Source organism: Syngnathus typhle, linkage group LG2, assembly GCF_033458585.1.
Source record: "Syngnathus typhle isolate RoL2023-S1 ecotype Sweden linkage group LG2, RoL_Styp_1.0, whole genome shotgun sequence".
NCBI lineage: Eukaryota > Metazoa > Chordata > Actinopteri > Syngnathiformes > Syngnathidae > Syngnathus > Syngnathus typhle.
In genome coordinates this window covers 23297034-23312709 of record NC_083739.1, presented here as the reverse complement: position 1 = coordinate 23312709, position 15676 = coordinate 23297034, and the positions used below count along the sequence as shown (strand labels likewise).

Genomic DNA, 15676 nt, shown 5'->3' with positions numbered 1-15676 from the left:
GAGCTCAAAAAGATCACCTTAAAATGCTCACAATCAGAGAAAAGCTTTTCGTGGTCCTCAGAACAGCCGCTTTTAAGAGCTCGACAGGATCATTTGTTTCAGATGTACTGTCATTATTTTCTGTATAAAAATTAAATTTGGTGTTCAAAAAGTCTTTCTTCAAACTAGAGTCTTGAAAAAGAGGGGGTCGTCTTATAATCAGGGTCGTCTTATATTCGGGCCAATACGGTACTTTGAATTTCTGACATTGAAATCATTGGGCCTAAAGTAAAATTGTGTTCGTAGGATCCAAATCCCTGGCCAGTGCCCCGCGAGGTCTCAAGACTTCACATATAGCAAAAACATTTAGCTGCGTTCGGTTTCTGGGGAGCAATGACACTATGTAGAACAGGGGCCTCAAACTCCAGTCCTCGGGGGCCGCATTCCTACATGTTTTCCAAGTTTCCCTCGTTAAACACACCTGATTCAAATGATCAGTTCATCCTCACATTCTGCAGGAGCCTGATAATTGAATCAGGTGTGTTTAACAAGGGAAACTTGGAAAACATGTAGGAATGCGGCCCCCGAGGACTGGAGTTTGAGACCCCTCACGTAGAATAAGCAGAACAAAATACAATAGATGGGAATTCACTTTAAAACATCTATTTAAAAAAAAAATAATTAAAAAATACCTTTATTTCTATGGTCTATTTTTACCCCCTTCCACAAAATTGTGGCACAGAGATTGGAAACAAAATAAAACAAGTATTATACAACGATTGTCCGATAGTCCCGTGTCCTTGAGATCTTGAGTTAAGGTGGTTGATGTGGTCGTTTATCAAGCTTGAATCTCGTCAATCATGAAAGCTTAGCTTTAATGTTCACATGCAGGCCTTTCAATTTGGGCACAATTATTCTTAAGGCAGCTAAGCTGTCTTAGCCCTCTCTTCAGATTCTTCTCCTTGACAAAACCAACCCCCCCCCCCCCCCCTTTGTGGTTATCTAATCTGCTTTTTAGACCTTGTGATTGAAAAGTTTATAACTGCAAGCTTGGTTGCACTTAGTTGGTTTCTATGGTTATTGGTGATAAAAAAAAAGTCTGGTTTTCAGGGGTCTATTTCCTTGTAGTGATGTTGTTGCGCTGGTAGAACAACACATAGGCTTGATTGGTCTGAAGCTGGGTCTCAGAAACTGCTGACACACTGTGGGTAGAAAATAAATTAAGTATGAGAAGAGCGAAAGTTGCATCGATACAGATATTTTTAAGGCAGTCCCACCTGGAGTCATTGTAGTAACACCATCCGTTCTCATCGGAACAACAGGCTGTGTAGTGGCCCATGTTGACAGTCCCCACGTGGTTACATATTGCATATAAGTCATACAATACTGCTTCTTTAGGGACAGACAGAGATGCAAAGATGATTCTTTCAGCTCAGTCACTTTCTAATTCTTAGAGATAAAAGTTAAAAAAAAAAAACTCTGTTGGACTGCTTTATATTTCAGACAATGTAAACACTGGATGTGTACTTTTCTTTTGTTACACAAATTCAACTACAGTGACACAGGGTTGTCACTATCGAATATTTTAGAATCAATTAGGCTTTCGATTTTTCACCGACAGTCAGATAAAATTTCATTTGGCATGAACGTGTATTACAAAACCATTAAATCAGTGGTTCTTAACCTGGGGGTTTGGTGAGTCGGTCTCAAATTCTTTTTTTTTTCACGGGCCGCATTGTAGTCATAGCTTCTTTTGGAGGGCCATTATGACTGTCAACCTAAATAAATGTATGAGCACCTCATATTATATACAGTAAAAGCTACAAAACAAACTGACAAATAACTCGCTTTCAAATCAGACGAGTAAAAACTGGTCAAATATTTTAAAAAAAAGATATGATTAAAAGTGAAGACAATTTGCAATTCTAGTAATGACACACGAATTTGATGCACAATTTGTCTTTGCGAGCCACATAAAATGATGTGGCGGGTCGTATCTGGCCCCCGGGCCTTGAGTTTTACACCTGTGGTCTCAGGGGTTCGACAGAGCCTCCACTGAGGAGGTCCGAACAAACCTGATTTTTTGTGTGAATTCTGAATTGCCAGTATGTAATCTGTTGTGAGTTCATGCATTGTGTTGGTTTTGTTCATGCATGGCTCATTTTGTGCACCAGTAAAAAATATCTGTCTTGAATTTAAAAAGGATATTTTATCACTAATGAGGGGTTCGTTGAATGCGCATATGAAACTGGTAGGGTTCGGTACCTCCAACAAGGTTAAGAACCACTGCAATAAACAATATCAGACAAAAGGGATTAACATACTCACTAAATATTTTGAAACTGATTCAGCTACGGGTGCGATTATTGTTTTAAGCAGATTTAGTATGCAAATGTCTTGTTTTGATTAAACACAAAAGATAATTAGTTTTTTATGACAGCTTACAAAAAATAATGAATAATGAATAACTGCTGTTGAGAGGCTGACATTAGAAGATTTGGACCATACCCAGTTTAAAAAGTGGGGCTAAATGATTACTTGATTTTAAAAATAGCTGTCAATAAATTTGATCCTCAATTACTCGTCGATTAATCAATTAATTTCGACAGCTCTCCACATAGTTAACCCACACATAAACAGAAGTCTTACCACAGTCAACAGGACCGTAGGGCCCGAGGTCAAGGTTGGTGAGTGGGAAGGAGATGTAGGTGGTGCTTTTACTGATCGACCATCGTGTCGTTGTGAAACGGTTCAGATCTAATTGAGCGTGTTAAGTATGATAATGATATCATTCACGTAAGCCACAGCAGGTTGATTCATAAGATGTATGCTTGAGGATACGTATCACAATTATGTTGGGAAACCTCTGGATGGACAAGCGCTTGGTGCTCTCTGTATGCCTGTTACACCTCTCGCACATCTGAAACACACAACATTTGAAAATAAGTTACAAATTGGTTCAAAGTAAATTCCTCTATGCAGCTATGTATAACTCTTCACTTAATTTGCTTTGTTTTCATATTTTTTAGTGGGAAATAGGAGTGGGTTGCAGGTATGACAATTTCTGCCCGGTCTAGTCAACCCGACTTCTCTGAAAGGAGGCTGTAGTAACATGTGTGGAATGTAGGCTGGCATGGACTTTGTGAAATAAGCAGGAATGTGTGGCTGCCACATGTTATGTCAACACGTCTACATGCGCAATCACATTCAGTGGTGAGCTATAAAAGCCACCGTGGCATTTAGTTCATAGGGTGTTGTGAGTGGTCAAATGTCACAGTTGCAAGACTTCATTGTCAAGTGCGTAAAGTGACTCATCACACCGTACAAACTAGAAAATACATACAAGTTGGGGCAGTGCATGAAAAAAAAGTAATTCTAGCAAACCAACCTCATTCAAACTGAAGCGGTAACTGACATTTATATTCAGTATTTTTTTTAAATATTTCTACAGGAGAAATTCATTTACACACACACACACACACGCACACAGTGCAAACACGGCACAGCATTTTGTATGACATTTTGCTTCACAAATTTGGAGACTTTTTGTCTTCAAAAGCAAATCTTGAGTAGAATGTGAAGTGGTCGTCAGTGCGACCTCGAGTGGACAATATTAGCAACTACAGTTAATTTTGTTAAAAAGTATTAGTTATCTCTATCCCCACCCATGGTGTGGGTATATATTTTATTCATATTTAACTGGAAATTTGCAAAATACAGAACAAATCACGAGTCATTCCTGTTAGATTCTCCATAAACTCACAGGTGAATTCTCTTTGTTCAGTCTCTCCTCTTGCGAGAAGTAGTCCAGGCACTCCTTGAGCGTCACATTTCCGCTAGTGCTGTGTTTTGGGATGGGCAGCGACAGGTCGCAGAACACGTCGAACGTGTTGGAGTAGTGCGAGCACACGGAGCAGTGTAGCGAGCTGCGCAGCTGGCCTGAGAATAGATCTGTCAGGAGGGCAAAGGCAGTTCAGCTGTCAAGCAGGCAAAAGATGATGCCAGTGGGCTTCTTACCGACGATTTTGCTGTCGTCGTTCTCTAAGTGCTTCTTCCATGTTGCGGCTGCCTCCTCAGATATCCTAATGAGGGGTTTCAAATGAATGGACTCATACAAGAGTCCTGACTTTATGAAAAACTTTGCATTCTCACCTAAATCTGGCATATTTTTGCTCTGGGTCCTTTAGTGGTCTTTGAATGTAGGGCTTGCGGTTGATTTCACTGTGTAGCTTTTCCAGAAGGAACCTGAGAAACTCCTGAGCATCTTGCTGACTGGAGGAAAGTCAGAAATCAAACAGGCAAACAAATAAATAAACAAACAGACAGACAGACAAACAAACAGTCAAACAAACAAACAAACAAACAAATACATATTACCAAACATTTACTCACAAAATATATGACAAAATTATTTTGAATATTCACAAAATACCTGCTTACATGCAAATGCTCTTGATATACTTTGTTTTTGATAATACAGTTTTTAATGCATGTACGGGACATCCACTATCCTAACCCAATGTAATTGTTTTGCATCAAAAATTACCATTCAAGGACAGAACAACAGTGTTGAACCAACAATAAGTGCAAGAATTTCTTTTTTCAAATTACTTTCTCACAAAAATAAACTCACTATTTTATATATGCATATCCATCCATCCATCCATCCATCCATCCATCCATCCATCTTCTTCCGCTTATCCGGGGTCGACCGCGGGGGCAGCAGAATCCCAGACTTCCCTCTCCCCAGCCACTTCATCTAGCTCATCCCGGGGGATCCCAAGGCGTTCCCAGGCCAGCTGAGAGACATAGTCTCTCCAGCGCATCCTGGGTCGTCCCCGGGGTCTCCTACCGGTGGGACATGCCCGGAACACCTCCCCAGGGACGCGTCCAGGAGGCATCCTGATGAGATGCCCGAGCCACCTCATCTGGCTCCTCTCAACGTGGAGGAGCAGCGACTCTACTCCGAGTCTCTCCCGGATGACCGAACTTCTCACCCTATCTCTAAGGGAGAGCCCGGACATCCTGCGGAGAAAACTCATTTCGGCCGCTTGTATCCAGGATCTCGTTCTTTCGGTCACAACTCATAGCTCGTGACCATAGGTGAGGGTAGGAGCGTAAATCGACCGGTAAATTGAGAGCTTTGCCTTTTGGCTCAACTCTCTCTTTACCACGACGGACCGGTACAGAGTCCGCATTACTGCCGACGCTGCACCGATCCGCCTGTCGATCTCGCGCTCCATCCTCCCCTCACTCGTGAACAAGACCCCAAGATAGTTAAACTCCTCCACTTGGGGCAGGATCTCATCCCTGATCCGGAGAGGGCATTCCACCCTTTTCCGATCGAGGACCATGGACTCGGATTTGGAGGTGCTGACCCTCATCCCGACCGCTTCACACTCGGCTGCGAACCGCTCCAGCGAGAGCTGGAGATCACGGCCTGAAAAAGCCAACAGCACCATGACGTCTGCAAAAAGCAGAGACGCGATGCTGAGGTCCCCAAACCGGACACCCTCAACGCGCCTAGAAATTCTGTCCATAAAAATTATGAACAGAATCGGTGACAAAGGGCAGCCTTGGCGGAGTCCAACCCTCACTGGGAACGAATCCGACTTACTGCCGGAAATGCGGACCAAACTCTGGCATCGGTGATACAGGGACCGAACCGCCCTTATCAGTTGGCTCGGTACCCCGTACTCCCGAAGCACCCCCCACAGAACCTCCCGAGGGACACGGTCGAACGCCTTCTCCAAGTCCACAAAACACATGTGGACTGGTTGGGCGAACTCCCATGCAACCTCGCGGATCCTGCTGAGGGTGAAGAGCTGGTCCACTGTTCCACGGCCAGGACGAAAGCCACACTGTTCCTCCTGAATCCGAGGTTCGACCTCCCGACGGACCCTCCTCTCCAGCACCCCTGAATAGACCTTACCAGGGAGGCTGAAGAGTGTAAATCCCCTGTAATTGGAACACACCCTCCGGTCCCCCTTCTTAAAGAGGGGAACCACCACCCCAGTTTGCCAATCCAGAGGCATTGTCCCCGATGTCCACGCGATGTTGTAGAGACGTGTCAGTCATGAGAGCCCCACAACATCCAGAGCCCTTAAGAAATCCGGGCGGATCTCATCCACCCCCGGGGCCTTGCCACTGAGGAGTTTTTTAACTACCTCAGTGACTTCGACCCCAGAGATTGGAGAGTCCGCCTCAGAGTCCCCAGGCCCTGCTTTCACAATGGAAGGCGTGTTGGTGGAATTGAGGAGGTCTTCGAAGTATTCTCCCTACCGACACACGACGTCCCGAGTCGAGGTCAGCAGCACGCCATCTCCACTGTAAACAGTGTTGACGTTGCACTGCTTCCCCCTCCTGAGACGCCGGATGGTGGACCAGAATTTCCTCGAAGCCGTCCGGAAGTCATTCTCCATGGCTTCGCCAAACTCCTCCCACGTCCGGGTTTTTGCCTCAGCAACCGCCGAAGCCGCGTTCCGCTTGGCCAACCGGTACCTGTCAGCTGCCTCCGGAGTCCCGCAGGCCAAAACGGCCCGATAGGACTCCTTCTTCAGCTTGACGGCATCCCTTACCGCCGGTGTCCACCAGCGAGTTCGGGGATTGCCGCCACGACAGGCACCAATGACCTTACGGCCACAGCTCCGGTTGGCCGCCTCAACAATGGAGGCGCGGAACAAGGTCCACTCGGACTCAATGTCCCCCGCCTCCCCCGGGACGTGGGAAAAGCCAGAGAGGTGACATTCCATGTCCCAAGAGCCAGCTTCTGCAGCCGGGGATCAGACCGCCAAGGTGCCTGCCTTTGGCCGCCGCCCAGCTCGCACTGCACCCAACCCCTTTGGCCCCTCCCACAGGTGGTGAGCCCATGGGAAGGGGGACCCACGTTTCCTTTTTGGGCTGTGCCCGGCCGGGCCCCATGAGCGAAGGCCCGGCCACCAGACGCTCGCCTTTGAGCCCCGCCTCCAGGATATATATGCATATATTTTGATATATTTTATATGTTTGCCTGTTACCGTTCCAAGTCCGCAAAAAAATATTAGCTTATTGACATTGTAGTATACAGCAGTGCAAAACCCAATGTAAATGCACCTCAGACATGTTCACTGTTTAGTGGTGATTGGTGGTATTACAACTTAAAGCTACAGTCAATCCCTGCAAGTGGCCACTAGTTGCCCATCCCTGACCTAAACCTTATGACTAACATCAAAATGTACTTTTTTTTTTCCTGCTCAAATAAACAAACACAAAGAAAATATACCCCTCATGAGAGAAGTAAAGACATTTCTTACGGTGGTGAACAATAAAGTTTACTACATATTGATATCCGGTATTCCTACCTGTAACCACTGAAATAAGGCACAACATCTCGGAAAGTATTGTAAAACTGTCTTGGATTCACAACGGTGTCCTCTTCTTTTGAATCCCAAAGTCCAGACAATACCTGAGAGAAAGCTTGTTTTGGAGGAGAATAACAGTCAGCAAAAAGGACTGGATACAAAAGTAAACGTGGAATGATAGACTTACCTTCTGTGAGTCTTGGCTCCTCCTTGGAGAATTTGTCCTGTCTGTAGGACTTTAGGAGGCAGTAGTCCCGCAGGCCGCGAGTATGAGACAAACACTGGACTATTGCGTTCAAGAAACACTACAGCAAGAAAGCAGCTCAGTAAACATGTGGACCCCAAATCACGCTTTGGGAATAAAATGCTTTACTCACTGTGTTGCCGATGTTTCTAAGACCAAGCCTTCCGCTTCCTAATGCAAGGAGCTCCTTCTAAAAACAAAAATATCAGATGAGAATGATGAAACCAATCTGTGCGTCGCATCCTTTGACCCCCTTGCGTCTGCATTAACCCCAGCGTGTCAGAGGGTCTATTTATGTGCACGCTAGGACAGATTTAGCCATCTTATCTCATTAGCAAAACAAGAAAGTCCAAAAGGAGGTCAGCCACAAACATTCATCCTATTAGAGCCCATGGAGTGCTGACAGGTGCTTAAACACATGGCATGTCAATGTGTGTATTCTCTACAGCGGTGGTTGGCAACCTGCAGTTTGGGTGCCATATGGGGCTCTCTGTAACTCGGGAAGATGAATAACTAGTATTCAATTATAAATTGCTTTGTTTATTCTTCAATAAAATCCTAAACTTGAAGACTCTTGTAAAAATTATAAATATCGGGCAAAAGGCAGAAAACAACCTCAAGTGGTTGACAACCAGTCACAGTGCACAACCAAATTCAAATTGTTTTAGCAGTTCATTGAGTCACAAATGCAACACTGTAGTTTTATTTTTATACATACAAGTGGAAAACAAAATACATATGAAATGTGATTTTCGATGTAAAACTTACTCCTATCCAATTAATTCACTGCCAGCTCTGTTAAAATTCATCTTTGACGTCTACAGCCATCATTGGCAGTGAATGCGTTAAGGTTGCCAACCCTCATACAGTTTCTTATAATCCTCAAATAGACAAATTATGGATTAGTTCCATTATGTATGATTACGTTGCACACACCTCGTTGTCGGCGACCAGCAGAAGCCCCATTAGGGAGGTGTAGAGGACAGACTGCGAGATATCAGCTGTCTCTCTCTGCAGGCCGTTCTGGGACACCAGGTTTCGACACAAGGCCTTGCAAGAACCCTCCTGGCTGGCGGCATCGGCTCCGGGCATCCTGACGTGTCTACTAACAAGACTCTCAAGATGGGAGCTTGTTCTTTCACATGCGCGGTGAAGGTGATGGCAGGATGGTGGTCACTCATAAGCCTCACCGCAGATAGAAAGTCACCCCTTTTTAATGATTGAAGTACAGCGAGGTATTATCTCCTTTCTCGGCAAATGCAACTGAAAAACAAGATTAAGTATAAAATGAGCATCCTCCTTGAGGTAAGTCTTTATCTCAAATAAATCCAATTGATCCTTTATGAATGAAGGTTCTTTTTTGTTACCAAAGCAAATTGAATCACAGCCCGACTACTAAAATCAAACTAATCCTTTGACAAACGCGGAATATCAAACAATGCTCTTACACTATAGTTTTGAAAGAATCAAGCTTTACAAACACACACTAAATGTCATTAGCCTCGGTAAATAAACATTTTGGACTCACCTGATCACTTGGCCGAGCTTATCTGCGAACAAAGAGCCCCGACCTAAGTGTTCCCATCACCTGCTGAGCTTTTAAAAATGCATAGAGGGGATGTGTCTACTGTTTCACTGTGTGCGTGTGTGTGTGTGTGCGTGTGTGTGTGTGTGTGTGTGTGTGTAGGCTGGAAATGAAAGTCTACTTCTGTGTCGTGCCCCGTCACCAGTGTCAAAAGAAAGAAGCAGAGGGAGAGGGGGGGAAGAGGGGGGGAGAGAGGGAGAGAGGGAGAGAGCGAGAGAGAGACCGAGAGAAAGAGAGAGAGAGAGAAAGAAGAGAGAGAGAGAAGAGAGAGAGAGAGCGAGAGAGAGCGAGAGAGAGCGAGAGAGAGCAAGAGAGAGCGAGAGAGAGCGAGAGAGAGCGAGGGCGAGCGAGGGCGAGCGAGGGCGAGAGAGGGCGAGAGAGAGAGCGAGAGAGAGAGAGAGAGAATAATCAACTCTAATCTTTTCTCGGTCCGTGCTGTCGGCTATACTTGGACACCACATTTCCATCGTTGACAAACTTTTAAGTGCCTGTTTATTATCAAAGATTCACACATGATAAATGTTCATTCAGTAACATAGCTTCCAAAACTGTACAAAATAAATCCTTTTAGTGGAGTTTTCCCAAAAGAGAACAATAATCCCAACTGAGTACCCAAGAGACCGTGCAACGGCTACCGGTGTCATTCAACGTCTGGTGACGTCGGCCATGTCGGTGTCACAACTCAGGCTGAGATCAGCGATGTGACACAGAGTGGGGTCAGAGTGGGGCGGGAGCACCACCGACTGGGCCTTCCTGTCTCGAGACTGGACCATAGCCTGGCGGAGGCACGTGACCCACTGTTGCTTACTGAAGGAGTCGTTGGCCTGTAGGCTGTAGGAGTGGGCCTTAGAGCTCCCCCTGCTGCTCACACGAAAACAGTTTTTCACTAGGAGGGCAGAGGAGGACAAAGATAGTCAAATTAAAACATGTTAGAAAAAGATATGGATTTACATCAGGGACGTGCGGCGGGTATCGCATTGATTATGTTGCTTCAAACATTAGGTCAGAAAAATACCAGTTTACTGATCAGTAATCAGTGGCGTAGCCAAGCCGGGGCGAGCTGGGGCGGCGCCCTGGTTAGGACTCCCTGCGCCCCGGTTGAAAAAAAAAAAAATCGAGCTTTTTCGATTCTTCATTTTCATGCCGTTTTTTTCTTTCGGTCTTGCGCGAATGTGCTTGCGCTATTCTATGTGCGCGATGTTATCCATTCACCGTTTGCCTCCCGAACCCGGATGTTGTTTTAGCGATCAGCGAACGGCGTGGGTGATGTTCCATTTGCTTTCCTGTGGGCGCGCGCCCCTACTGGAAAAATTCCTGGCTACGCCACTGTCAGTAATTCACTGGCCAACTTGACATATTACTCAATTATTGCCATGCCTTACCTTTGTCGTTGCCCCCCGTGAAGGCTCCTCTGAAGGAACCTCCTCCACACGTTTCCCCATCTGGGATTACCTCCAGGTTTAAGGAGGCATTGGGAAGAGGTTGTCTGTAGACTTGGAAGACATGACCTCCTTCCCGGTCCTCTCCCGGTCTGGTTAGCACCAGGGCCAACTCAAACAGGAATACATGCAGCCGCTGATACATACACAACACAACACAACACAACACAACACAACACACAGTTGATAGTTCCATAATCTCCTTTGCAACGGGGTTGTGTGTACAATATTGTCAAAAGTCTTACAACACTCATTTTTTTCCAATATAGTACTAATGCAAAAGAAAATTTACTGAAGCACATTCCAGCTGCATTTGTGTCACTCCACCTTCAAGGAGTTGAAGAAGAAGCAAACAAGATGTTACCTGGCCCTTATTGTTCTTGAGCTCGCCATGGCAATAGAGGAAACGTGACTGTTGGACCTCTAGAAGCCGCTGGCAGTCTTCAAGGTAGGTGAGTCCCCGCCGATAGAATTTGCACTCGGCCTCCCCCGTCTTTTTGTTCACCTCCGCCACAATGCTCTGGATCATTTCCAACTACAAGCACAAACGAAGAAACATTTTTATTATTTCATGACAGGAACCGAAGAAACTGGGCTACTTCTTGGGAACTCTCACAATGGCTCTCGAATATTTCATATTTGTGTATATGATGTTATATATTATATATGTTATTTTTGTGGCTATTTTTCAATCCTGTGTGTTATTATTACTATTAATTATTAATATTGTAAATATCTGCAAGTGTCTAAAACTGCCCTAGGAAATCCCTATATCCTATCAGTTACCTTTTTTTTTAACATTGTTTGAAAATATTACACAAAAATGACAACTATCCACACCATCCAGAAAACAACCATGCAATGTCATACATTTGTATAATGTCTTTATATTGACTCACTGCATCAGGCAATGTGAACTCATCGGGGTGCTCAGCAGGCGTGCACTTCTGAATCTCTTTCAGCAAAAGAGGGTATTTCACCAGACGGCTTCGAGGGAGATCCAGGAAGTTCCAAAGGTCCAGTTTCCTGCTAAACGACGACTCCTGGCACAGACGCAAGAAGTGTTCCACCCGCTTCTCGTGCTTCTTTTGGTCCAGCAGGGCTTTGGCTTCCACCTGGTTGCAGCAGTATGTCACATAGGCCTCCAGGCAAGGAAACTGCGCAGTGCAAAGAGAAGTGGACGGAAATTCAGGAGCAGAGCTGTGCTCGTGGCTTTGAGAGGCTACATGTGAAGAACACATGGGAGGGATCGTAGAAAATATACCGACCCAATTCATTAGAGTGGGAGCCACTTCGCCCACGGTTTTCTTCGACCCTCTCAAACGCTCCAGACGGCTCAGAAGATCTTGGAGCAAAAGTGTTACTCGTAGGATATTAAAACTACCTCTCAGTGATATGCAGTGCATTTCAACATAGCAGAAATGAATTCCCTTCTGACCTGCAAAGCAGGAATGTTAAACGTACAGGCAGGCACCCATTTATTGTGAGAGGGATGTTCACCTTCATGGAGAGGAATGAGAGAGTCCAGAGTGCCAAAAATCTGCCTGAGTTCACTCTCGGTCATGATGTCCAATTTCAGCATGGGCTCGTAGTACACCTGGTGGCAAGCACAGAATAACTGGTGCTTTTAACACTTAAGATTTCAATTAACACAACAACAGATAATTGTGAACAAATGACTTCCTTTCTAATAAATCCTATTCAAGTTAAAGTTAAAGTATTTAAGACCGAGAGGAAAAATGCATGACAAGCATAAATATAAATCCGACAAACATAGTGTATAATACTGACAATCCTTCTTAGTGGGCCTATAATGGAGAACTAAGGCATTTGTATTATGTTTTTGTTGTTATTATTATTATTAGTATTATAAACTCAGTGGCGCACCGGGTAGCACGTCCGCCTCACAGTTAGGAGGGAGCAGGTTCAATTCCACCTCCGGCCCTCCCTGTGTGGAGTTTGCATGTTCTCCCTGGGCCCGCGTGGGTTTTCTCCGGCCACTCCGGTTTCCTCCCACGTCCCAAAAACATGCTTGGTAGGTCGATTGAACACTCCAAATTGTCCCTAAGTGTGAGTGCGAGTGCGGATGGTTGTTTGTCTCTGTGTGCCCTGCGATTGTCTGGCAACCGGTTCAGGGTGTCCCCCGCCTACTGCCCGTTGACGGCTGGGATAGGCTCCAGCACACCCGTGACCCCCGTGGGGACTAAGCGGTACATGAAATGGATGGTGAGGTAAATTTTAGATTATATGCGTCTCTGTATGTCACCTTAAATGGCGACCTAGCATCAGTGAGAAGACCATAAGCTATTTTTGCGGTACAGAGAAGCTCTAGTTTCAGTAATGTGTAGGTACTTAGAATATGGAAGGGCCATTCGTCCGTGACCAGGAAGACCTTTGTCCATGCCCTTTTAAGGGCATCGGAAGTAACCAGTAGAGTGCGACTCAAACCGCAGCTGTTGTCTTACGAGGTACAAATGATGGGGGAGAACAGATAGAGGGCGCGAGAACAAGAGCAAGAACCGCGAGGGCTTTTTTTGGGGCGAACATCTTGGCTGTCGAGAGCTGAAACCTCTTTGCTCTTGGGGCCACTCTAACTTTTGGAGAGACATCACTTTGACATGGGTTGAATAAAATCTTTTCCCAATCAGCCGTGTGTCAGCCATCGTCCACCGAGTGTTTTTTTGGAGACCAGTGAAACAACAAAGACCAGTCACCACAATGGATAGATATTATAAACAGTATTAGAAAGTGTATTGTGGTTGTGTACCTTCTTCACTAGACTGAGGTCCTCAATGAGTTGTCGCTCCCCCTCAGTCAGTTCATAGATCACCTGCACAGGAGCCGAGGACACACATCACACCCAACTTGCAAAAATCCTGCGTGAGCCCTCGCAGAGGACCGTTCAATAAAGGAAGTTGAGCTTGCTGCTCGAGCTCACATCCTCTTTCGCAATCCTTTACATAGCCATCAATAACACAACACGTACGTTCAGCTCTGTTTAGACCCGCTGAGCTCTCTCGTCTCCTCACTCACCTCTTGTCGTTTGATCTCCTTGCCAGTGAGGTTGTGACTTTCCACCGTGTCGCTCCAACACTGACTGTTGCGCCTCCGTGGAAAAGATGAGCCCTTGGTGCGAGAGCGCAGGGGCAGCGTAGGCAAAGGCCGCGCTTCTGTACGAAAACTTATGGAGCGCTGCGAGAACAAGGGGAAGAAGTGCATTTGGTCTACTGGACCAGTACACTGAGCGTGTTCAGCACTGTTACCGAAATGGACTGTCCAATTCGTTTGAGAGCAGGGGTCTTGGCTGGGGAGATGACCCCCGTTGAGCTGTTTGACTTGACCACCGGTTTGACCCGTTTGTTGCTCGGCTCCTGCAAGGTAAAAAACAAGAGTCCACGTTTGACGTGTGACAAAGCAGCGCTTCATCAGGGTGGCTCCGTAGTTCAACTTTTACCAACATGGAAAATTTACCTCTGAGTCATTTATGTGCTCAGGCAACATTTCAAACTCCTCTTGCTCCACCTCCTCCTCCTCGTCCTAGCAAAAGAGGAGACATCAAAAGTCTACACACCGCAAGCTCAAATGCCTGGTTTTGTGATAAAAAGAGACCTCTAGATAATTTTTTTCAAAATCTTGTTTTTCCCGCCATTGTAACCTAAAACCGATGCAACTCAATACATTAAAGAATTTTAATGTAAGCAAGAGGGGATGTAAACATAACTGATGTGTTTGCATAAGTGTACGAATGCACTTAAATGACAATTCAAATCCATCTCAGCACACACCTGCTACCATTTAAATTTCAGATGTTTAAGTAGGCTTTCCTGACATTTATTTCCAAGCAGAATCCTGAATATTTTGCACAAACACTGAGTTCATAATTCTTCCATCCCAGCAAATATATCAAAGGTCAAAGAACACAAGGTTGAACTTTTGTGTCATAATACCAAAAATTCTACTCTTCGTTATTTCAAGTTATCACCAGATAAGCAAACTTGTAAAATATTTATTTTTACATCCTCTCGGTTTTAAAAAACTGATTTGAGTTCTACACGTTAAAGGTCACACGAATGGCAGAAGTGTTTAAATCATTTACCTTGATCTTATTTTCTTAGATCACAAAAAACTTGTATTTGGTGTGCGTAGTCATTTTATATCCACAGTAAACATGAAAAATAAAAATGGCAAATTCCGTATAGTCATGAGAGCGTAGGAAAGTGGAACAAGAGACGCTGCTTGGCGTGGTCTTCTCATTTCCTGTGTGCCTCTTTCAAAGAGGAAGAGTGTTGCAAGTGTGCCTGTGTAGTATAGTACAAGAGGACGGCTTGCTTCTCTTGTAAATGCAGAAATTAGAGGTAGTTGTTGGCAATGATAGATGATTTGCCAAATAAAGACATGGAAAAGTGTTAGCGTACAATCACCATGGTAAGGCAATTAAAGAGGTGGGAGCTGGAGACAACTCACTTCTGGGATTCGAATCACCGGTTCAGGGGTTGAATCTTGTTTTCTCTTTTTCTAAAATGAGACATGTCAGTTTGATATTCATATTTAAATATGATACTTTGACACTTACTCTCGCATGGTCACAGGTGGTTGTAGACTGCATTTCACCTGTTCTGTGTAACCTCAAAAAATTTGTTCAAATTAATATTCATACAAAACAAACAAGTGCACATCCCAATAGTGAATGGATAAAAAAGACCAAAGTTTCACAGTGGGTTAATTTAGTTGAATTTTTTTTTTTTTATACCAAAGTAACAGTTATGGACATAAGGATGAAAGTCATACCAGAATTTACTCGTCTCGCAGCGCTCTTTCACTGCCACCGTCTGTCATTAAATCCTTGTCACAAATCCATTACATTCCCAAAAAACAAATGTTAAATAAAAATAAAAAAAGGCAACTCGTTTAGTAGTAGCACGAAACCGCGGCGTTCGGCAGCAGTGCAAACTCCTTCCACCTCGCTTGCTTCGTTATCGCACTTGACCACATCCTTTTGAGGTTGTAGCTAAGTGTATGTGTAAGGAGGCTAACTCCTTACCTACTTGAATCTGACATTACTTGCAGCTGACAAACAGATGAGTGAACT

General features: G+C 44.7%; 2 protein-coding genes across 8 annotated transcripts; both read right to left on the bottom strand.

Moving 5' to 3' along the window:
• Positions 1–657: 657 nt before the first annotated feature.
• On the bottom strand, positions 658–9474 carry usp21 (ubiquitin specific peptidase 21). 2 transcript variants are annotated; one of them, XM_061272719.1, is made up of 12 exons: positions 9092–9474; positions 8500–8826; positions 7697–7753; positions 7507–7624; positions 7320–7434; positions 4132–4251; positions 3997–4061; positions 3743–3930; positions 2821–2899; positions 2629–2736; positions 1257–1371; positions 658–1181 (listed from the first exon to the last, which is right to left on the bottom strand). In XM_061272719.1, the coding sequence occupies exons 2-12, from the start codon at positions 8653–8655 to the stop codon at positions 1094–1096; spliced, it is 1209 nt and encodes a 402-aa protein (XP_061128703.1). In that variant the 5' UTR covers positions 8656–8826; positions 9092–9474; the 3' UTR covers positions 658–1093. The 2 variants fall into 2 exon arrangements, with proteins under 2 accessions (XP_061128703.1, XP_061128704.1); XM_061272720.1 differs by having other exon boundaries at positions 3743–3918.
• Positions 9475–9623: 149 nt separating this feature from the next.
• Positions 9624–15650, bottom strand: arhgef3l (Rho guanine nucleotide exchange factor (GEF) 3, like). 6 transcript variants are annotated; one of them, XM_061272713.1, is made up of 13 exons: positions 15376–15650; positions 15161–15212; positions 15052–15102; positions 14059–14124; positions 13851–13958; positions 13621–13779; positions 13355–13417; positions 12088–12184; positions 11856–11932; positions 11487–11744; positions 10952–11122; positions 10531–10723; positions 9624–10034 (listed from the first exon to the last, which is right to left on the bottom strand). In XM_061272713.1, exons 2-13 carry the CDS (start codon positions 15191–15193, stop codon positions 9793–9795), a joined length of 1518 nt encoding a protein of 505 aa, XP_061128697.1. In that variant the 5' UTR covers positions 15194–15212; positions 15376–15650; the 3' UTR covers positions 9624–9792. The 6 variants fall into 6 exon arrangements, with proteins under 6 accessions (XP_061128697.1, XP_061128696.1, XP_061128700.1 ...); XM_061272712.1 differs by having other exon boundaries at positions 15161–15203; XM_061272716.1 differs by lacking the exon at positions 15052–15102.
• Positions 15651–15676: the final 26 nt, after the last annotated feature.